Below are 25,298 nucleotides of genomic sequence, written 5' to 3'. Positions count from 1 at the left end.
GATTCCACATTGCTGGGCTCTGGTATGCAAAAGAACGCTGTCCATATGACTTTGTTTTCATAGTGGGAATAATGAGTATACGATTATCAGAAGAGAAGCGTAAGTATCTTGCTGGTGTATACACATGGGTGAGATCGGGTAGGTATGTTGGACTAGAGTCCGACATTGAAACGTAGCACAGAGAACAAATTTTGTGTTTGATTCTGGATCGAATGGATAGCCAGTTTAGGGTACAGAGCAGCGGGGAGGTGTGCTCTGATCGTGGTACTCTAAGTATGATCCGAGCAGCTGTGTTTTGAACTTTTTGAAGTTTCTGGAGTAGGTATTGAGATGAACCAGACAGAATTGAGTTACAATAGTCCAGTCTTGAAAGTACTAATGAACACACGAGTGTTTTAGTGGCATCAACTGAAAGATATTTGCGAACTGAGCTGATGCGTCTCAGCTCAAGATATGTGAATTTAATGTTGGCGTTGCTGATATTTATTGTTTGAGGTAAAGGATGTGAATGAGAAAATCTTTGTGTTGTGATCAGAATGGCCTCAGCTTTATCATCATTCATTTGCAGCTTGTTACATGTCATCTATGATTTCACATCAGAAATGCACCTCTCTACACCTTGGATGGTAGCATCAACTTCAGTTGGGTGGCTAGATTTGTATATTTGGGTGTCATCAGCGTACAATTGGCGAGACACTGGATGATGATCTATGACACTTGAGAGCGACTGAGTGTACAGAATGAAGAGAACAGGTCCAAGAACAGACCCCTGTGGAACACCATAGATCAACTGGGCTGGAGTGTATTCCATTTGCAGATACAATTTGTGTCCTGAGAACAGGTCCAAGAACAGACCCCTGTGGAACACCATAGATCAACTGGGCTGGAGTGTATTCCATTTGCAGATACAATTTGTGTCCTGTTGACCAAGTAGGACTTGAACCACAGTAAGGCTGTATCATGAATGCCAAATACATGCTGGAGACGGTGAAGTAATATATCATGGTCTATTGTGTCAAATGCTGCAAACAAATCAAGGAGGGTGAGGACTGTAATCTTTCCGCTATCCAAAGCAGAGAGAATGTCATTAACTACTTTTAGAAGAGTAATTTTTCAGTACTGTGGCAAGGGCGATATGCAGATTGTACATTGCTAAAAAGACTGTTTGAATTTAGATGAGATACAAGCTGGGATAGAACAACCTTTTCTAAGATTTTTTATATGAATGGGAGATTAGAAACCGGGCGGTAGTTCTTTAAATCGTTATGGTCTAGGGTTGGTTTCTTCAGCAGAGGCTTTACAATGGCAGTTTTGAAAAATGATGGGAATTCCACGGATGAGAGAGAGGTATTAATAACATAAGTTAGTGAAGGCAATACTGGATCTAAGTACTCAAGCAGCAGTGATGTTGGAATTGGATCAAGTTCACATGACTTTGGTACACTCTTCATCAGGATTGTACGTACGAAATCCATAGAGACAGGCTCAAATGCTGCTAATGGTTGCCGCTCAAATTCTGTATCCCAACTGTATGGTGACGACGAGTCAATTGAAACTGTGGTGTCAAGCTTATCTCTAATGGTCTGTACTTTGTCACGGAAGAAATTTGCAAACATGTCCGGAAGGTCGACTGGAGAGAAGGTAGTTGGAAGTGGTGTTGATTTGTTCCTTGACATTAGCTTGTTAGTAATCTCGAAGAGCTCTTTGCAGCTGGAACTTTCCATGATCTTAGTAGTGTAGTGGGCTGATTTCGCTGCATGGACTATATTTGTGACATTCTTCTTAGCGACTTCATAGATTTGCTTATGAATAGTGAGTCTGGTGGAAAGCCAAAGCCTCTCAGCTTTACGGCGGTCTCTTTTAGCAGTGCGAAGCTAGTCCCTAACACTGCTATACCATGGAGAACACTTTTGAATTGATACTCTGCACTTGGCAGCTGGGGCATGTTTGTCAAGTAATGAACGCAGACAGTTATCGAGTTGTTCTGCAGTAGGAGGTAAACATGTTGTTAGGTTAGCTTGGATGTCGTGCATTAGTTTGGTTATATTTATCATACGGAGGTTTCTCTAAGTAGCAGATAAAGGTGGAGGGTTAGGGACTGATACGTCAAGATGGCATATAATGCAGAGGTCATATGATGCTAGGTCATGGGATACCAGGGAGGACCGTAGAATATTATCATCAGGTCTATGAAGAATCCAGTCTAAAATGTGACCATGTTTATGGGTGGGTTGGTTAACTGACTGTTTGAGGTGAAAACATTAATGGAATCTATGAGTTTTTATGTATTTGAGTTTCGGGACAGTCAAAGTGAAAGCTGAAATCTCCAAGAATAATCAGGTTGCCACCTATCGAATTTCCATAGTCCAGGAGATTGGGAAACTGCTCCAAAAAAGAGAGAGTCAGCCAGCTTGTTTTTTCTACTAGGAGGAGGGCGGTATAGGCAGAAAAAATGGACTAATCTTTGCTCCATTGTGAGTGTGGTTTGGACTAGTTCAAACGATGTGTGGTCGAAGCTGAATGTTGTGGTGTAGTTAAGACGTTTTATCATGGAGTTCTTTGTGATGACAGCAATTCCACCTCCGCGAGAATTACGGTGGAACGACTTGATGGAGCACACTCGGGCTCATCGCCTGATGTTTTTAGCCATGTTTCTGTCAAGAACATACGTCAACATTCTGGTCGTTGATAAAATTAACTATTTCTGTGCGCTTTTCCGGTGGTCCTACTGACTGGGCATTAAATAATGCAATGCGCAAAGGTATTTCTTGGATAGTTGACACAAAGGTTGACGAATTAATAGGGATTTTAATTAGGTTATCTAAATTAACGAAATTTATTTTGATTTTTGTTTATTTTTTTATTTTTGTTTATTTTTATTTTTTTTTTGAATGGTTGTGTTGAAATAAGGGAGATAACTGGGATTCTTCTTCCTGTTCTACGCCGGCCAGCTTTGAAACAACGTTTCTTTTTTCGCTTCTATTTACATTTAGGTAATGATGAATGTAGTCCCAGTTCGTTTAGTCTAGAGCACAATGTAGTGTGGAGATCCAAGGAGTGATCATTGAAAGCAATTAATGAAGAGCCATCGTAGCATAAACGGGTTGACTGGCGAGTATCACGTGATGGCGGTTTGTTCAAAAACAGTGGAGCAAGACAGCTGAGAAAAAGTCCAATTATTCTCGTTTCCAAAACAAGGAGACGAAGAAACACATACGAATGAAACAGCCAATACATAATGAACACAATAACGAAGATGAAAACAGGCAACAAGCACCAATATCATGAAAACGGCACTAAAAAAACGGAACAGCTGCTTCAAGCCGGTTAAGCGATAGCGGCCATCTTGTTTAATAAAAACTGAGTGCTCTGAAGGATGTAATACCATGAGTCAAAAGAATATGGATTTTAGTTACCATCCGCATACCATGTCATTCAAAGTAAATTTATTACTTGCTGCCGATCATCCGACAGTCAGAACTGATGGGGAGGTTAAAACAGCGTAGAACGTCAGTATGGAATACGGCCCGACAACGTTGGTCTCTACTGTCAGAAGAAGAAAAAAACTGGAGACCTACTTGTTGCTTTAATCAAAGTACATCTAGTATAAATTGTATTTATGACCATTAATATGAATGTTCTATATTTCCTAACCACAGCAGAAATTTCGGAGCAATGATTAAAACATTGAATCTTGTTATATTATTTAAGTTTGGAAACAAAATGTATAGGCCTATCATTGTATTTGGCTTGCAGTGAACATATAATAGGAATTGTGCTGCTCTTTAAAGACACATTTTTAAGTTAGAAATCAAGTGTGGCTGAATTTTAGACAAATCTAACTACTTTTGTAACACAGTTGAAGAGAATGAAAACGACCTAAAGACATTATGGCAACAGTTGAATTGTAGTAGTGTATTGAATACTGATGGCAGCTGTAGCAATCGCTGAAGTTACTGTTGTATTGCCACTCATTTCTTTATTATCCTTACATCGTTAGTCATGTGTCGGGGAGCCATCTCACGGCCTTCCTTACAATTCTTTTTCTACACAAGTCTGGTCTGTAATTTTGAGAGAACAAATGAAATTATGTAAATCAATCATTGCAAGATCCCCTTCTTCATAACTGTTATTTATTACTTTTCTTTCTTGTCAAATGATCCTTTCCACGATTAATTGTAGATTAAACTATTTAATTTCTTAATGAACCATTCTGGAAGATTCGATAAACTTAATAATATATAATTTAATTTGGATAAAGCAAGAAATTTCATAACAATAATTTTTCCAAATGGGATAATAACTCTCTTCTGCCACTGAGTTTGTAGTGGTTTTTTTTATATTATTTGATCTACTATCATAATTAACATTTATTATGAGACTTAATATTTAGGGAAGGTAATGCCTAACATCGTGAAACTATCATCTATCCAGCGGAAATTATACTCTATACACAAACGGCTGTTGCTGTTTGTCATGCTACCTATCCATATTATTCTTGCTTTCGCTATGTTTACATCAAGGCAGGAGGTCTTTGCATAGAATGTTAAAGTGTGCATTGTACGGGTTATGGATCGATGTCTATACCAGCAGAAGATGGGTTCCACACCCGTGTCTTAATGTACCCACAAAAATCTCTGGAGCAACAACAGCTCCTGTAAGTTAACAAGAATAATTTACAACTTTCATTCACTATTATGATACTCAGAGTAATCAAGTCAGAAATGACTATAAAATGATATGTAGTAATCAAGTCAGTATTCAATATGGCAAGACTGGGGATATTCGGTAATCACTGTAACAAGTCCTGAGGTAACCAAGTCAGCAACCACTGTGACATGGCCTTGAATGATCATATCAATAATATTGTAACTAGACCTGGATTAATCGTCAGTAATCACTGTACAGAGGCCAGCAGTAATCAAATGAATAATAGCTATAACAAGCCCTGTAATACTTATTGTAACTGATGCCCAATTCTTATTAAATCTTATGTTTAATATTTTCAGACAAGTGGGGAACTGATTGTAGTACCCTGATAGAGGACTTTCGTCTAACATTAAATGCACTCCACCAGGCCACTGTCAATGGGAAGGAACGCATACAATAAAATGCATTATACTTTCATCCATCCAGCATTAAGCAAACTCCATCAGACCATTCTCCATAGAAAGGAATGAGTAATGATACACAAGGATACTAAACAGCATGCTATATATATTAAACCATTTTGGAAACTGGCATATTTGTACTTAGTTCAGTGAATGGGATACTAGGTAATACAATTTAAATTAATACCATCGTCACCATCATTGTTGTTGTTATTATTATTATTATTATTATTATTGTTTGTATATATTTTAGAAATTTGGTTTGACATAGAGATATAAGAAACTGTCTCATAATATTTCTATACATACATATTTTTGAACTATATATGCTTGGTAAGCTATATAATATTTTTTTTACCCAGGTTGATGTTCAGTATGAAAGCCAACCCAAAGGTGCTGTTCAAAAGTACATCAGCATCAGCTTGTCCATTACACGCAGCAGGAATAAGGAACACGTTACACAAGCCCTATCCATAATAGATATAATCAGCCAAGGCCTGTTCCTCCGTTGTCAGGTGAGAATAATATTCGTGATTGTTTGTATATATATATATATATATATGTTACAGTGATATCACCAATTGATAAATACATGTATTTGTATATATAATGTATACATATATTTCTATCATCGGCTGTTCCATACTAATATTGAAGGAAATACATAATTGTAACCATGCTAATGTGCATTTTACTTTTCATCTCAACCAATGGCAAGTACATCACTTTATCAAATTTATTCCTAATTGTCCAAGCTCTTTGTTTGTCAAAACATTTTTGTTCTTCCTAATCGCTATATATCAATAACTTTTTGCAGATTGCTTTAAAAAAAAAAAAGGAAATATACACTTGCTCTTTAGGGGTTTATGAAAACAGCAGAAAAATAGACATGATTAATTTTGTTAATATTTCTACATTATTATTTGCACGTTAACCTTATATACATGACGAGGAAGCAATTAGGTGGCATAAGTATATAATTCACCTGAATGATCAGTTCAGCAAGTTCCAATTACTGACACCACTGGTCCAGAAGACGCAAGCTGGATAGAAAAGACTGTTTAAACACAGTGTTACAACTCATGATTAAATATGTGGCATTCAGAAAGTCTCATAAGAACAGGCAATTATATTGGACATTCAAGAAAAGAAAACAATCACATATAAATCTTAAATTCATGCTTAAAGACAAGTCCAATTATGGAACTGTACGTGTGATGCAAAGTTCAAACAATTTGATTTAATACTACATATAGGGCCATGTAGTTATTTCAGTTTGCTGTAATTTTATATTGTATTGACAACTGTTACATTAATGTTTGGCGCAACTGAACTTCTGTAAGAAAATTACATGAAAGCGATTGAGCTTCTCTCCACTCTTGGTCCAAAGAAGCTTAAGTTATTAGACACATAATTAATAGCCTTTGACAGAAGATGTATTTTATTTAAACGAAAATTGTCCTCATGTTTTGTTCATGAGGTTGTATGCTGAGGCCAAATTCTTATCTGTTTAACTGATATAACTTGGAATGTGTTTATTCCAGTTGTTGCTTTATTATATTGCTGTACTCTCCAAGTGGGCAGACTTGCCTTATTTGTATAATAGCTTTTAAACATTTGTGTGTTATATGAGACAAAAGCATTTTGAAATATGTTCCAAAAATTGTCTTTGTGTAATAAACCCATTTATGCCACTATCGAGTGTCCCATACTCTGCTTCCAATAGCAGAATAGGTTTTATAAATGGTAAACGAAAGACGGAAATAATTTGTCATGCCATTCTCGCATGTTTCTTTGCATTTAGACCATTATCGCACATAATTCATGATAGTTACACTTAAACTATATAGCTGTCTCACCTGCTGATTTGTGCAAATCTCACACATCCCAAACTTAAGATAAAAAGAAAATGTAATTATTAATAACCACAATATAGTAATCAGCTTAATAAATCAATATTATTATGTGTTTATATTTAATAGCTGAAACATTAATCTTGTGTATAAATTGCAATACATGCTGTTAATATTAAATTCTTGTACTTTCCAAACTGTCGGCAAAATGCGCAGTTTCCAGCTCTTTTTTAATTTGATGTTGCATCACTTGCAAAAAAAAGTATACATTCATTTATTATATAACTAATATCAAATTTCACATATGAATTAAACATACACAACCAATATACACTATGGTATATACGTTTCAGTGTTTTTATTGCGTTCCGGCATTTCAGTGTTTCTGTGCACCCGAATTAAGGTATGTGTAACAAAGAGCTTAAAAATGAAACTCATTACTGAAATAGTCCATTCTGAATTCCCAGAGTTCCACTGTCACTAAGCATTTTATTACATGCTTCAGACTTAAATGGTTTTTCTCCAGTATGTATCCTCATGTGCATCTTCAGAGATTTACTCTGACTAAACACTCTATTACACACTTCACACTTGAATGGTTTTTCTCCAGAATGAATCCTCATGTGGTTCTTTAGATTTCCATGTACACTAAACATTTTATCACATATTTCACATTTAAATGGGGTTACTCCACTATGAATCCTCATGTGCACCTTCATACAGTCACTCCGATTAAACATTTTATCACATACTTCACACTTGAATGGTTTTTCTCCAGAATGAATCCTCATGTGGTTCTTTAAATTTCCATGTACACTAAACATTTTATCACATACTACACATTTAAATGGATTTTCTCCAGTATGAACCCTCATGTGTACCTTCATACAATCACTCCGACTAAACATTTTATCACATACTTCACATTTGAATGGTTTTTCTCCAGTATGTGTCCTCATGTGCACCTTCAAATATTTACTTTGACTAAACATTTTATTACATGTTCCACACGTGAATGGTTTATCTCCAGTATGAATCTTCATGTGGTTCTTTCGACTCTTATTACAAGTAAACATTTTATCACACACTTCACACGTAAATGGTTTTTCTCCAAAATGTAATCTCATATGCACTTTTAGTGTTCCCTTCCGAGTAAACCTTTCATTACATACTTCACACTCAAATGGTTTTTCTCCAGTATGAATCTTCATATGCGATTTTTGATGTTCCCTAAGACTGAACATTTTAAAACATACTTCACATTTGAATGGTTTTTCTCCAGTATGTGTCCTCATGTGCGCCTTCAGATATCCACTCTGAATGAACAGTTTATCACATACTTCACACTTGAATGGTTTCTCTCCAGTATGTATCATCATGTGTGTCTTTCGTCCATTACTGCAAGTGAACATTTTTTCACATACTTCACACTTGAAAGGTTTTTCTCCGGTGTGTGTCCTCATGTGTACCTTCAGATATCCACTCTGAATAAACATTTTATCACATACTTCACACTTGAATGGTTTATCTCCGGTATGTATCATCATGTGTGTCTTTCGTCTATTACTGCAAGTGAACATTTTATCACATACTTCACACTTAAAAGGGTTTTCTCCGGTATGTGTGCTCATGTGCACCTTAAGATATCCACGCTGAACAAACATTTTATCACATACTTCACATTTGAATGGTTTTTCTCCAGCATGCATCCTCATATGCAGTTTTAATAAAGGATATTCGTAAAGTGTACACAAATATCTTACATTTCCATTCTAAATGCATATGAAAATGTGATTTCTAAAAGTCAACACGAACAACCACTCCGTGACTGTCACGTTTGCCTGCCCGCGATTACGTAAGTCAGGAACAAAGGAATGGGTTAGCAGCCATGGGTATATGTAGACCCTGCGGCTACCATAGCGATACGTGTTTGTACAAGAGCCCCGCTTCGTTGGGTGTCAAAACTCATATGTAGACGTTGGAAGCTTTGTTTTAGAACAAAGAACCCTAGGTGCTGTTGTAAATCTCCCCGCTTTGACAGATGGCCTGAGGTTCGTTGTTAAAAAATGGACCGACTGGGGTAGAACTGATATCCAATCGGAACTGAGGAAGGGTGGGGCCATCAATTCGAACCAGAATTTAACAGTCATTTGGGCTGGGAACGAATTAGTGATTGTAAGCCACTCGTGAACTGGCAGGAAAACCCTTAGTACGTTCTAAGGGCAAATAGTATCAAGACAGACACGTATATATCAACACGTGAAAGCCAGAACTCAACTCCGAAGCTCAAAAAGAGTAAGAAGAATAAAATTACACAAAATAACTAATCAAACAGAAAATAATCAACAAATGGAAATCAACATGGAAAAACGAGACATCGAAAACAGAATACGTGCAACACGAGGCAATATGGCGACTAGAAAAGAAGTCAATTACCTGGAGAAATTCTTCAAGCTGGAAAGAGTAGTGATGCATGACAAAAGCTATCTACAATGTAAATACAGGGAAGGAACACAAGAAATAGACATGAGGCACATACAAAGGGAAAACATACCTTGTCTAACCACAGTAATGATAGCCATGAAAATAGCCCACCCAGAATGTATGGATAGAGTATACTCCATAAACCCTAATGGATACAAAGGCTACATAATAAGACCAAAAGGGAAGAAACCAATCTTACCATATGGGGAAATACGTATTGGGAAAGAAAGAGTGACAATAAAGGAACCAGAACCATTCCTAAGGGAGATAAAAAAACGAACAGGAGAATTACATGTTACAGACATCCCGCTGGAAATTCCAATAGAAGAAATAGTTAAGCGCTTTGAGGAAAAATTCAATATCCCGGTTATCTCAGCAAGGAATAGAACAATAGAAACAACATCAATTTTAGACGGAATACGGATATTAGAAATAGAAAGCAGTAACATGAAGAAAGTAAAGACAGCCTTTTACATATTCGGATTCTTAGCAAAGACGTGGTACAAAGGATGCATTTTTGACAGAACATGCAATAGATGTGGGAATACAGGTCACACACCATTCAGATGTCGCCAGAACTCGGAAAATATAGCACCAACAATGACATCTACAAAAACAAGCAGCAGACAAACAGGAAATATGCAGCCACAACAACAACAACAACAAAGAACACAAGATGAGCAGCAGCAGTAGTTAAGTGGGATACTATAGGGACAATGGGACTTAGCATTAAAAAGACCCCTGGGACACTTTAGGGACAATGGAAATTTAACATGGAGAAAAATCGTGGGTCACTTTAGGGACAATGGGAATTTAACATAGAGTTTGGGTCTGTCTAGGGACAAGGGAAATTAACATGGGAATAGAGTTTGGGTTTGTCTAGGGACAAGGGGAATTGAATATGGGATTTTTTTTTTTTTTTTTTTTTTTTAAAAGTTTTTTTTAAATTTAAATTTAAATTTAAATTTAGAAAAGGGGTAAGCAATGGAAAGGCTATCTCTTTTCGAGAAATATGGCTGGCCCTGAAAAGGGCCTTTGGGTTTATGTTAATATTAATATTAACATAGATGGCATCTGTCACATCTTCTTCTTCTTCTTCTTCTTAAACTCCTTCTAACTACCGGTCCATACACAAGTACCCTCTTGAGACATCCTTGTCTTTCTATGTAAACTCTCCTCATCCATTGACTAGTATCTGTCCTATCAATAACAGTCCACTTGGACCTGACATACATGAGCATGTCCGTCCTAAACATCATGGAAGACACAAGGGTGGATGACTCAACTGTGGTCCACATCTTGAAGCGACGAGAATAGGTGAATCAATGCAGTGAACTGTGCTTATTTATAGGTACAGGAAGGATTGAAACGGATTGAATTCATTCACCAATCCGAACACGCGTTACAAAATTCAGTCAGCTCGCATCCAATCCGAAGAGAGCAGTCTGTGACGTCACGTGGTCTATATAGATTCGTTAGCGCTTGTGTGCAGTCAATCTATGCGACAGTGATTCAACATGACGGAAACTCAGAAAACGATCCATTGGGGTGCACCAGCAGGGGAGACTGCCCAAGGGAACCCGGACTTACTTTCAGAAGAGGTACACTGGGATTTTGTGGATTTTCTTACCTCGCAAGAATTTGTTCCAGAACCTTCGTTACCTTCTTCATTACCGCAAGTGGAGAATTTTAGACAGAGACAGAAAGAAGAATTGGAGAAATTTATGCAACGACAAAAGGAAGCGGAACAAGCTTTTCTCCTACAGCAACAGCAACAGCAACAAGAAGAGGTAAGAAAAAAAAACAACAGCAACAACAGCAAGAAGAAGTAGCAGCAAAGAAAGAAGAGGGTGAAAATCAAACGGCTACGGTACTGTTGGACATTTTAGCGGAGTTAAGAAGTCTGAAACAAATGTATCAGACTTCTTTATCACGACCGAAGAGAATACGACCTTCCCGAGCTAAACACGCCAACCCTGTGACTAAGCCTGTCGTACCACCCTTAGTGATTTCAACCCAATCATCAGAAGTAGGCCTTGGCCGTGGCAAAGGCTTAAGGCAGTTAAAGTTGATTGGTTAAACTCACTCCTACACCAAAATAAAAAGGCCCTTTTCAGGGCAACCCACATTTCTCGAAAAGAAATACAATTTCAATTTGCCAATAACTCAAAAATAAGCCCCACCCATTTTACCCTTATAGTACGTGTCTGTGTATGAGTGCGTGAGTGTAGCTTCTTATTTTAAAATCAAAACTCAAAGACACTTACCTTATATCATTCATGTATTCTTTTATCCATTTTTTTACAATCCAATTCACAATTCACCACAGAACACTTTAATTAAAAGTTCATTGACTTCTTCTTTCTCCTTGTTTAGTCTCTCTGTTTTTTGAATTTCTTCACCGTTTTTACCTCATTTTCTTCCCTTCTTCTTTTCTTCTCCTGTTTCTTTGCTTCTTTAAAATAGAATTGTCTTCTTTCTTCCTCTGAAGAATCCCTCTCTTCTTCCGAAGAATCCCTCTCTTCTTTTGAAGAATCCTTCTTTTCTTCTGACTCCTCTTGTTTCTTTTTTGGGCAATCTGGAGACCAATGTCCTTTTTCTTTACAATAATAACAGGTATCTTGACTTTTGTCTCTTTTAGTCCCTGTTTTTGTTCTTTTTTGACGGTCTGGACACTCTGAAGACCAATGCCCTTTCTTCTGACAGATATAGCAAGTATCTTGACTTTTATCTCGAAAGGAAGGAGAGTAGTCCGTCGGCTGGTCTGAAGAGAATTTTCTAATGACCCCTCGCAAAGCTCTGACGAAACGTTCCATCTGGGTAGTCTCTTCCATCGTTGTGCTCAGCTTGAGAGTGAAATGAATAGTGAAAGGACAAGACACACACCCTTTTTATATACGCTGGTTTGCCAAGACTATAAATTAGTCTGTGGTGTTTAAACTTGAGTCATTTGATGTTTTGCACTCAAGATGAAACGATCCCATTCATTCGAGAAGAAAGAAGAAGAAGAAAGTAAGAGGCAGAAACGTGATCTATCGCCTCGTACCAGGGCTGAAATCTTGGCACAAATTCATGCCAGTGATTTTGAAGAGGACATGAGTGAACCAGAATCCGAACCCTCTAAACCAAGTTCACCACCCTTAGTCAACCCTGAAAAGTACTATTCCATTCGAGAGACGGAAAAGCGCTCCTCTAGAAAATTTAGAACCACGGCTTACACCTACACGGTGAAGTTTAAAGATTTCAAGGCTGACGTACCCTTGGAGAAAGCAGAAGGGTTTATCACCGAGATGTGGGATTCTTTGCTCACCTCACTCAAGCGACAATGTCAACCCAAAGAAGACGATCGCTTGACACTATCCATAGATCACGACGGTTTGAAATCCCCTGTTTGGATCGAGTTTAGCAGACCTGCAGAACTAACCCCTTCCAAAGTCATGGACAAGATTCAACACGTACAACAATCTAATGACCAGTTTGACATCACCGATGGTAAAGCCACACTGAAAATGGCTCACGTCTCTCTTCCTCAAGGGACAGGACGCAAAAAGATGTTATTAGTGAACGACCTTCGCAACATTAAGCGTAGTCTTGTCCGAATTAACAACCCTCAAGACCAGATGTGCTTAGCCCGTGCCATCGTGGTGGGACGAACCTATGCCAACAAGAACGACACGGTAGAATGGAAAAGAACATGGGAGAACATTCGAAAATCGAACCGAACCAAACAACGAAACGAAGCAGAACTCCTGTTGCAACAAGCTGGCCTGTCCAAAGACACACCCTGTGGCATTCCTGAGATGCAAAAATTGCAAGATGCCCTAGCTCCACGCTACACCTTGAAAGTGCACCCTCAAGAAATGCGCGGGTCTGTGTTGTTTCGAGGCCAAGACTTTAAGGACGGAAAATACATTCATGTCTATCATCACGATGACCATTTCGATACCATTACCAGTATCACTGGATTCCTGGGATACGGTTATTATTGTGAGAAATGTGATTATGGTTATAACAATCGAGAGCAACACAAGCATTGTGGATTGAAATGCCCAGGATGTTTGGCCTCTCCACCCTGTCTGAGCGAAGAACCAGTGCCTTGTTCAACTTGTCTGCGTACGTTTGTCAGCCCTGCCTGTTACCAGCAACATCTGAAGACGCAAGGTTCACAGCAGAAATGTGCTTGTCAACTCTTGAGATTGTGCCCTACCTGTGCACAAGGCATACTTACCAACAATGCCAAGGCACACGTATGTCGAGGAAAGAAAAAATGTCACATTTGTCACCACATCGTGGACTTGGAACACGAATGCTACGTGCAAAAATACCAACCCCCACCAGAGAAAGAGGACGGTCACAAGAAGAAAGGCAATTTCATCTTTTTCGATTTCGAATGCATGCAAGAGACTGGCATTCACATCCCTAATTTCTGCGTGGCTCATCGAGCGTGCGAGAAGTGCATTTAAGAACCTATCTTCAGTCATTGCCCTCACTGCAACAAGATTCCTGGAGGGCGTGAAAAATCTTTCGGGGACCAAACACGTTAGCCGATTTTGCCCAATGGGTCTTAGACCCCATCGACAAGACGTGGAGCCAAGAGGACATCGAACGTTACGGAGATTGTCATCGTCATGCCACGGTGATGGCTCACAATTTCTCCGGATACGATGGACAGTTTCTTTTGAGGTACTATACGGAACATGGCACCGAACGTCCTAAAGTGATTTTGAACGGAGCCAAAATCATTTTCATGCAAGTGGGACAAGTACAGTTTAAAGATTCGATGAGTTACTTGGCCATGCCTTTGAGCCGAATGCCTAAAACGTTTGGAATGACAGAAATGGCTAAAGGGTACTTTCCACACTTTTTCAATACGGAAGCCAATCAACATGCTGTTCTACCCCATTTGCCTGAGGCTCACTATTACGACCCCGACAACATGCGTACCGAACAACGAGAAGCTTTCTACGCTTGGTACCAAGCTCACACCTCGGACCCTTTCGACTTTCAGGAAGAAATGTTAAAGTATTGTCGTTCCGACGTGGACATTTTACGGCGTTGCTGTGGAAAATTTCGAGAACTGTTCATGGAACACGGAGGGGTCGATCCTTTGAAAGAAGCTTGCACCATTGCCAAAGCGTGTTCCTTAGTGTACCGCCAACGATTCATGCCTGAAAACACCGTGGCTGTCATCAGTCCTCAAACGACCCACTATGTCAAGCGTCAATACTCGGTCAAAGCCCTACGTTGGTTACATTACTTGTGCGACAAGGAAGACAAATGGGTTCAGCATGCCCGCAACGGAGGAGGCGAAAAGACCATCGGAACGTATTCGGTAGATGGCTGGGACTTAGAAAACCCCAAGATCGTGTACGAGTTTAACGGTTGCTTATTTCACGGATGTCCCGTCTGTTACCCTGACCGTGGCACTAAAAATCAGTTTTTGCAACGAACCATGGAAGACTTGTACCAGGACACTTGTCAGCGACGCCTAAAGTTAGAACAGCAAGGATACCAAGTGGTGGAAATGTGGGAACACGAGTACGATCACCGTTTGAAAACCGATCCCGAGTTTAAACGCCTCGTGGAAAGTTACCAGTTCATGGACCCGCTGAACCCTAGGGATGGTTTGTACGGAGGAAGGACCAATGCCACCTGTTTGCTGTACCAAGCCGACGAAGAGAAAGGAGAAGAAATCAAATACTTGGACGTGTGTTCGCTGTATCCCTACGTGTGCAAATATTGTCGCTTTCCTGTAGGGCACCCGCAATTGTTCACGGAACACATCGACCTGAAAAACATTCGACAATACGAAGGCTTGATCAAGTGTAAAGTTTTGCCTCCCACGAACCTATACCATCCCGTCTTACCTCACCATTGTCAAGGCAAACTGATGTTTCCCTTGTGCCGTACTTGTGCCGAAACGTGCAACCAGGACCAACCTTGCCATCACAGCCAGGAAGAACGTGCCTTGACGGGAACCTGGGTCAGCGTGGAATTGTTCAAAGCTCTGGACATGGGATACCAACTGTTAGAAGTGTACGAAATTTGCCACTTTCCCAAGACACAACAGTACCACAAGGGTGACCCTACTCAGAAAGGCATTTTCGCTGACTACGTGGATGCCTTTTTGAAACTGAAACAAGAAGCCAGCGGCTATCCTTCCTGGTGTCACACTCCCGAAGACCAAATACAATTCAAAGAGAAATACTACGCACAAGAAGGCATCTCCTTAGACCACATCGAAAAAAACGAAGGTAGGCGATCGTTTGCCAAAGTGATGTTAAATTGCTTGTGGGGTAAAATGGCACAACGACCGTGTTTACCCAAGACGGAATATTTGACAGAACCTTCCCGCTACTTCCAGATGATTCACGACAAAACCAAATACATGAAACACGTGGACGTCGTTCGAGAGGATTTGATCTTGGTCAATTACGAAGAAGATCTGGACTTTGTACAAGACGACCCTTTTGGAAACGTCATCATTGCGGCTTACGTGACAGCTCATGCTCGCTTAAAATTGTACGAAGCTTTAGAACTGTTAGAAGAACGCGTCCTGTACTTTGACACGGACAGTTGCATTTACATCCATCACCCGATTCAACAGCACCCTGACATCGAAGGAGACCGTTTAGGAGCCTGGACAGACGAGCATCCCGACGACAAGATTCTAAGTTTCGTCAGTGGTGGTCCCAAAAATTACGGCTACGAATACCGGGACAAACAAGGAGAAGTGCACACGACGTGCAAAGTGAAAGGACTGACTCTGAATCATCGTACCAGTCGAGTGGTCAACTTTGGGGTATTGAAAGAAGCCTTGCAATCGGGAGAGGATGGAAACTTTAAAGTGACCACCTATCAACCGAACAAGATTGTACGTTTACCCACTCACCACATCGTCAGTCGACCGTTGGAAAAGGTCTATCAAATTGTATACCAGAAGCGAGTGCGACTTCCCAATCACTTCACCTTACCGTACGGTCACGTTGGTATTGGTCTGTATATGAAAAGGAACCCTAGGCAAGATCGATAGTTCATTGTTCATTGAAGTAACTTACCATGTCGTTGACGAAGAAGAAACCAGATTGGTTAGGAGTCAAATGTTGGACATCACCGAGACCAGGGTTTTGAGGCTTGGACACAAGAGGTGGCCCAGTATGCACGAGAGTTATTCAAGGAAAAAAGTTACTTTTCAACCTGTGTTAGTGACGGTGCCAGAAGAACCCGTCACCCAGGACAGGACTGTCGTGGACAGGCCTGAAAGACCCTTTCGGGAGGACACTTGTGTGACCTTACCCCTACTATAGAACTGGTTAGAACTTTACCCAAAACATGTTGTACAGACACTTGTGTTTATTCCACGTTCATGGTTATCATGTGCCTTTTATTCTTGTACTTAAGCCTTTGGCTTTTATGCATTTTTGTCTTTCGTATTCATGTTTGAAACATTCAATAAACGTGTTCTGAAAAAGTATATAAACTCTTGTCTTGTTTGTTTTTCGTGTCACAAGTGACATTTCTCACACCATGGCTACCTCTGCTGTCTCTGCTCCCTCTTCCTCTACTGTCAAAGTCATCGACGAACACTTAGATCGTGCCAGTTGGGAGGCTTTGTATCTTCGCCATCCCTTTAACATGCTCATTGCTGGACCTAGCGGTTCAGGCAAAACCGAATTCGTCAAACGTTTGATCGAACATAAACATCATTTGATCGATCGACCCCCTCAACGAATCGTGTGGTGTTACAAAGAGTGGCAATCGGCGTACAGCCTCTTGCGAGAAAGTCAAGGCGATTCCATCGTGTTTGTGGAAGGCATTCCTAAAGAAGACGACGGCATCGTCTCTGACTCCCGTCTAACCCATTTGGTCATTTTCGACGACATGTTAGGAGAAGACGAAGAAGAAATTAAACTGTGGTTCACGCGCAAAGGGCATCACCGTAATGCCAGTGTCGTTTACATCACCCAAAATTTGTTTCAACAAAGTAAAGCCCATCGCACCATCAGTCTCAATGCGCATTACGTGGTCTTGTTTAAAAGCCCTCGAGATAAATCGCAAGTGCAAGTCTTAGCCAAACAGTTAGGAACGCCTTGGCTGGCTCAGGCGTACGACGATGCCACTCAAACGCCACACGCCTATTTACTCGTCGATTTGAAACCTACGACTCCCGAGGATTTGCGATTTCGTACCCACTTGTTTCACCACTGGTGCCAAGACGGAGGGCCTGTCCTGTACACGTCTCCGTCCTCGACTTCATTTCACTCCCCATAAAAAAATCTATAAAAACCTCAGACCCTTTTTCGTCTGTCTCACTCTCAGTGCGAACATGACGTCCCTTCAGTCGCATCTTCCCGTCAAATTGATTCGTGCCTTGTATGGCATCAGTCGAGAAAAAGATCCACAAACACGAGCTCGTGTCTTAGAAGCTAGTCTCAAAGAAGTCTTACGATGGTTCACGGTGACGGCACGTCAATTACTCCAAGGAATCATTCAGATTCCTCATCAAACCAAACGCTTTTTCGATCGAAACAAAGTCGCTTTGGTCCAACTGGCCGATCCCCGCATCGACACTCAAACCAAAATACAAATCATTTTGAAACCTGGAGGGAGCGGTACTCTAGGAGGGGTCATCATTCGCTCACTCTTAAGATGGGATCCTAATGCCCCCAAAGTTATCCCCAAGACAAAAGTCCAACGAAGCCCCAAGAAGAAAAAGACCAGGTCCCCAAGGAGAACTTCTCCAGTGGCAGGACCCTCCTCTGACCAGACACCACCACCACCCCGGAAAAAGAAAAGAAGCCCCCAGAAAAAGAAAAGTCCACAGAAAACTAGTCGCAAGGGAGGCACTTCGGCCAGGACGCAACCTTACACTCGCAAACCACGACCTGCCACGGCGGTGACTGCGTCTCCGGCAGCTTCACGTTTGTCCACTTCTCCATTAATGACACCCAGAACTGAAGAGTACTTGGAGACGTTGATCACACCAAGAACTTCTCCGTTGATGACCCCCAAAAGAACTTCCCCAGTGGCAGGACCTTCCAATTTAGTGACAGTGGCTGCTGCTCACAAAGTACCTTCTCCCAAAATCAAAGTTCAAGAAAGATCGGGCATGTTACAAAGTTTACTGGATTTGTCCAAGCAAGAACTGGCTCGATTTAGTCCGTTACGTACCCCTGCACGACGTGTCATGCCTGTCCTCAAACTGATACGACGTAAAGACAATCAGTGGCGACGCGTTCCAGTATAAAAAAGGCCTGTGACCAAGTCGGGTATCAGTGTTTTTTCGGTGCTCCTGAAGACTCAAAGATGTCACCCTCCAGAAAACCCCAAGGAAAGAAAAGGAAAGGACTGCCACCACGTTTAGCCAAACATGGGGACATGTTATCTGTCCTGTCCAAAGCTTCTCCACCCCTACGAAAAAAACTCATTCAAACAGCCTCCAAAGAGGTCATCGATACCGTGTGCGAATGTTGTTTGAACGTTTTGAAAGGCACGATCCCTTTGTCCAAACACCAGAAACAATGCTTAGGCAAACATCGTCACGTTCTTCGCCAAATGGTTCAAAAGAAAATTCCCATTCGTCAAAAAAAGAAGATGTTAGTGCAACGTGGAGGTATTTTACCTCTCTTGTTAGGCCCCATACTGAAAGGAGTCTTGGGAACCATGTTGGGAGGACTGGTGGGAGCAAGATAAAAAGGCCTCGGAAGTTCCAAGATCTCAGAATCGACCCCTGACAACCCCATGGAAGGACGAAAACTAGCTTTAGTGCCTTACAAACGATGGATGGAATACCATCGGTGGCAAGAACAACACACCCCGCATTTACCTCCCAATCCCCATTTGAGCGAGATGTCCCAGTTACAACACGAACTGCAGTCCTTAATGGATCGCCAAGATTTGTCCGAAACAGAAAAATCGCAAAAGTACGGTCAACTCTTGCAACGACTGCAACTCTTTCACCAGAAAGCTTTAGACGAAACAGCTCTACCCACTCTGAAAGATTTTAAGACCTTGATGAAAAGTCCAGCACCATCACCAGTACCAGTACCAGTACCAGTACCACCAGTACCCGTGACCAAGACAGAAAAAGGAGAAGAAGAGGAAGGGTTTCAAACTCCACCAGAAAAAGTACGCAAGTTAACAACACCACCTACCTCCAGAATTGGATGGATTAAAAAGATGATGGCCACCCCTTCTTCATCACAAGAGAAAAAGAAAGTGAAGACAGAAGTGAAGACAGAAGTGAAACAAGAACCGACATCCCCCGCTCAGACATCCTTCTCCTCTTCGACACCTATTGCTGGCCGCACACGCAAAGCATTGCAATCCAAGAAAATACCCCAAGAGAAAAAGAGTAGCATCCTCCAAGAGTGGGTGTCTTATTAACACACCAACCAACACAAAAAATGGAAAAAGTCTTAGCCAGCATTTACTACGATCCCTCGCATCCTGCAGGTTACGCAGGAGTTCAAAAATTGTATCGTGCTGCCAAAACGCGACTGAAAAGTCTCCGTTTACCTCAAGTGCAACGATGGTTACAAGAACAAGCTACCTACACTTTACACAAACCCATTCGACGCAAGTTTGCCAGAAGTCGCACCCGACTGGAAGGCATCGATCATCAATGGCAAGCCGATTTAGCCGATGTCTCTCATTTGGTCAGCTACAATCGTGGCTACAAATATTTGTTTTGTGTCATCGACGTCTTTTCCAAATTTGCCTGGGTCGTACCCTTGACTTCCAAATCGAGCAGCGAGTTAGTGCGAGCCCTGCAACGGGTGTTGAAACAAAGCGGTCGTCACCCTCTTCGATGGCAAACGGACAAAGGCACCGAATTTCTGAACCAAGCTTTCCAAAAAGAATTAAAGAAACGTGACATTCATTTTTTTACCACCGAGAATCCCGAAACCAAAGCCAGCATCGTGGAACGTTTTCAACGCATTTTGAAAGAACGCATGTGGAAATATTTTACGCATCACCACACTCTGAAGTACATCGACATCTTACCGCACCTGGTGCAAGCGTACAACCAATCTTACCATCGAAGCATCGGATGTGCCCCGCAAGACGTGACTCCCGAGAACGAAGTGTTGGTGTTTGAGCGACTGTTTGGTACGTCCCCGACGAGGGCTGTCCCCGAGAAAAGTGGAATGTTGGCCGTAGGAGATTGGGTGCGCATTGGCAAAACCAAACGCACTTTCGACAAAGGTTACTTACCTAACTGGACGACCGAATTGTTTCGCGTCACTGGACGAGTGCATGGCCGTCATCCTGTCGTCTATAAATTGGAAGACATGAACGGAGAAGTGCTCAAAGGAACGTTTTATTTGCCCGAGTTACAACGTGTCACCAAAAAAGAAGACGACGTGTACGACATCGAAAGCATTCTCGAACGCAGAACCCGTAAAGTGGGCAAACGACGTGTCAAAGAAGTCAAAGTACGTTGGAAAGGATATCCCCCCAGTTTCGATTCTTGGATCGACGCTTCGCAAGTCATCGACTATAAAAAGAAGTGACCATCATGCCCTTTCACACAGCAGACGCAGCTACGTCGACCACTCCTCCTTCACCTAGTTCTTCTGTGCAAGATTTACAAAAACAACCCTTGTGGGTGTGGTGTGGAGAACGTGTGCCTAAAACGCAAATCGTCTTTTTCTGCCAAATCTTCGTGGTGTATTGTGTCATCGGGGCAGCCATCGCCAATTTGAGTTTGCAACAAGGAGACAAACAATTGTGGACCATTTTATTGAGCAGTTGCATTGGTTACCTGCTTCCTAATCCCTCCCTGAAATTCACCTCGAACGGGAACCCCGGGAACCTTGTGTCCAGTGCCAGTGCCAGTCACCACTTCAATCACAACCAGAACCCCATTTTAGAAGGAGACACGCCTCTGACGTCCAGTAACCCCTCGGACAGCCACAGAACTCTGGAATTATGAGTCACCAAAACCAATTTTACTTAACCTTACCCAGTGACAGTTCCATGGAGGTGTTTCCCAACAACACGTTGTGCTGTTACACGGCCAAATTACCTCAAGCCATCCAGTTAGATCACGAAGCCCATTGGGAAGTGGCTTTAGTAGAAATGATTCACCCGACCCAAGTCCTCAATGTCCTTCCCAATCAAAATTTTTTTGATGTGGAAGTTCATGACGAGCAAATGCAACAGTGGATGGATAGCAATGTCAAATATGACAAGAAAACCCGTACACAAAATCAAAAGTACACCACCTATCACTTGTTCATTCCCCCAGGCTATTATTTTAGTGGTCAACGTTTGGTCAGCACCATAACCTCCAGGTTTAATGTCGTGTTTCTGAAAGCTTTGGAGCATGTCAACAAAAGTGTCACCATGGAGTACCACAAAACAGCTCGTCGCTTCTTGATGAAATTTGAACGGAGTAAAATCATGTCCATTTTATTTTGTCCTGAATTGTTTGACATGTTGGGCGGAGACATGGACATGAGAAAGACCATGATCAAGAAAAACGAATTACCCATCGTTTACGACAACGAGTCTTTTAGCAAGTTATTTCGTGCCCCGGTAGAACTGAACCAAGGACTGAATTTGATGTTTGTGTACTCCGATGTGGTGGAGTATAACGTGGTGGGACACACCTCCGTACCGTTACTGCGTGTCATTCCTTTCAAAGTGGATTCTGCCACGAACACTGACGAGGAAGGTGGAAACACTTACCACGTCCACCGCGAATTTGTACATCCTCACTATTTGCCTGTCAGTAAGTCGTATTTGGACACGGTCAACATTACTATAAAAGGAGATTTGGGACAAAATATTCCATTCACCAAAGGAAAAGTCACGGTGAAACTCCATTTTCGAAAACGGTTTTCTCACGATTCGTAAGTCATGTATCCAGTGTACCGAGGGGTTGCTCGACAGCGAGGACACGGTTTAGGAGATATGTTAAAATCGGCCTTTCGTTCGATGGCCCCGGTGTTGAAACCGATGGTGACACGCGGATTGTACGCCTTGAAAGATGCGGCACTGACGCAAGGCAAAGAATTTCTCCAAAATGTCATCATCGACAAACAAAACCCTAAAGAAGCCTTCATGAGGGCAGGCAAAAATGTCTTGCTGCAAACGGGCAAAGACATTTTAGGCCAACGAGAAACACCTATAAATGCCCTGCACGCTACCGAGTCAGGCATTCAGCAAGGACAAGGCAGAAAGAGACGACAAAGAAAACACCCTTTCACCAGACTTCAAGCGAGAAAGGCCAAGAAAAGAAGAACCGTTCGAGACTTAGACGTTTTCGATTATTGAGAAAAGAGACCAAAAAAAAAATGATGCACCGAGAATCTTGCGCTTGTTCCAAGACGGAACTGGATCTGTTTGCCATGCCCCCCACGATGATGACGATGCAAGAATCCCAGTGGGTGGAATTTCACCCCGTCTCCTCACTGACCGATTCCGCTCCCATCGAGTTTGAAATCAAAGGACAGCCCGAAGATTACATCGATCTGAATAGCAGTTACTTGTACCTGAAAGTCAAAATTCTAGATAAGACTGGAGGTGCTATAGACGATGAAGCAGTAGCTCCCGTCAACAATTTCATGCATTCCTTGTTCAGTGGAGTGGACTTGTACTTGAATAACAAACTGGTCAGTAGCAGCATGGATACTTACCCTTATCGTGCCTACCTGGAAAATCTCTTGACGTACGGAATAGATGCCAAGAACACTCATCTCAATGCCTGTGTGGTATGGGAAGCTGACGAACCTACCAAGTTTGAAATATTGGAAACTGATGAAAAGAAAGACAACAATGATGGATTTGTAGAACGAAGAAAGAGAATCACGGGAGCCGACACAAGTTTAGAACTGATGGATCGTTTGCATTTGGACATGTGGTTGCAAGAAAAGTATTTGCTGAACGGGGTGGATGTCCGTCTGAGACTGAATCGTAGCAGTGCCGCTTTCCATTTGATGGCTGATAGTGACGGTTACAAAACCAAAATCCTAGAAGCCAGACTCTACGTACGCCGTGTGGAAGTGTTACCTAAAGTGGGAAACGACATCAGTCAGACGTTGAGCAGAACGACCGCCAAGTATCCCATACGACGCGTGGAAGTGAAAACCTTCACCATTCCCAAGGGACAGCGATCCATGATCGAAGATCATCTGTTCCAAGGACAGTTACCCAAACGTTTGATCGTTGGTATCGTCGAGAATACAGCCTTCAACGGAGCTGCCGAAAAAAATCCTTTCTACTTTCAACACTTTGGCGTGTCCAAAATCGAAGTCAGTCGCGATGGCAAGACCTTGTGTACCCGACCTTTCGAACCTGACTTTACCAAGAAGAATTACTTGAGATCGTACTTGTCCCTGTACGAAGCCACCGGACAGTTAGGAACCAATACCAGTCACGGTATTACGTACGAGGATTATGCAGGAGGCTACGCTTTGTGGGCTTTCGATTTCACTCCGGACCAAGGCAGCGACGAGGGACATTTCCACCCTATAAAATCCGGCCAGATTCGTGTGGAAATTCAGTTTAAAGACCGAGACCCTGATGAAACGGTGAACGTCATCCTGTATGCAGAATTCGATAATACCATAGAAATCAACAGTTTGAGAGAAGTCATCCTAGATTACTAGAAACCATGGAAGACTGTTATCCCTCTTTACCTAGTGGAGAAACTTTTAGTGTTGCATTGTTGTTAAAAAATGTTAGAGTTGTTGTTTAGTGTTAAGTGATTTTTTAATAAAAAATGTTGTGTTTTGAAAAAAATGCCTTTGTCTTTTGTTTAGCTATAAGAATGTTGGATTGATGCTCTTTCATTTCTTACTATCCCTCTCATGACACTCACTAAACGTTGCGACTCAAAAACCGTGTGGGGGATGTTTTCCTTCACGTCCGCGCTTTGACTTTAAGAACCGGGTTGTTTCCAGTCTAACCATCCATTGTCGACTCATCCTCCTAAGAAGATGTGCTCCAAACTAGCTAAGCTCAACGAAGCCTACGTGAATTTGCATAGGGTCGGACACAGTCTGATACCGAAGCCAGAAGAAATAGAGAATGTGAGAATGTTAAAAATCACTGAAGACCTGATAGAAGAGCTCTTCAGAGAAGAAATGAACAGGGAAAAAGAAGAATGGACAGAGAAGTACAGACTTCAGAGACAGCAGCAACAGCAGCAACAACAGCAGCAGCAGCAGCAACCTGAACCTGACAGAGGCTTTGTCGATTGCCGTATCGACACCAAAGAGTTCTTCTTTTCTTTCCGAAGAAGCAGACCTATCGCCAGAAAGTCTATCCTCAGAGGACATCGCATTCTTAGAAACTAAAAAAAGAATGCCATAGCAAACAAAAAAAAAACAGCCCTTTTCAGGGCTACCCCAATACTTTAGAAAAGAAATAACGATCGATTTGCCTGTGTGTGTAGGTAGAGTAGTGTGAAAATAAACACTAACTCTTTTTTAAAAAATGTGAGGGTATGTGTTTGTGTGTTAGTAAGTGCTTAAGTAAGTTGGTATGAATAGTAGATTAAAATCATGTTTTTTTGGTGTTTGAGGTGTATATTTGGAGTTAGATTGGATTGCTTTGCGTATGTGGATAGTCTATTGAAGTGATTTATAAAAAATTTTAAAATAGTGATGGGTAGCATAAAAAAGTGAGAGTGTTTCTTTTAGGTCCGCGCGTTGTTGTTTTTGGTCATGATGTAGGTAACATCAATTTTATGTTTTTTTAGGGGGATGTTTTCCTTCACGTCCGCGCTTTCACTATAAATTGAAACTCGCTGGGCAGTCTAGCTACCCTTGTTGATTGATCAACACCAAAAATGAACACGAGACTGTCTAAACTGTTGGAACTTCATGTGCATCTGGAA

The 25,298-nt window shown here is 41.4% G+C and overlaps 1 protein-coding gene across 1 annotated transcript; it reads right to left on the bottom strand.

Annotated features, from left to right (window-relative positions):
* Positions 1-6,222: 6,222 nt before the first annotated feature.
* On the bottom strand, positions 6,223-9,901 carry LOC149781526 (uncharacterized). The gene has a single exon (XM_089935609.1). The coding sequence runs from the start codon at positions 8,677-8,679 to the stop codon at positions 7,402-7,404; it is 1,278 nt and encodes a 425-aa protein (XP_089791735.1). The 5' UTR covers positions 8,680-9,901; the 3' UTR covers positions 6,223-7,401.
* Between the last annotated feature and the right edge of the window lie 15,397 nt (positions 9,902-25,298).

Source organism: Sinohyriopsis cumingii, chromosome 15 (assembly GCF_028554795.1).
Source record: "Sinohyriopsis cumingii isolate HCF-2022 chromosome 15, ASM2855479v2, whole genome shotgun sequence".
Taxonomy (NCBI): Eukaryota; Metazoa; Mollusca; class Bivalvia; order Unionida; family Unionidae; genus Sinohyriopsis; species Sinohyriopsis cumingii.
Note: the sequence above shows the minus strand (reverse complement) of the source record. Positions and strands in the feature narration are given on the sequence as shown.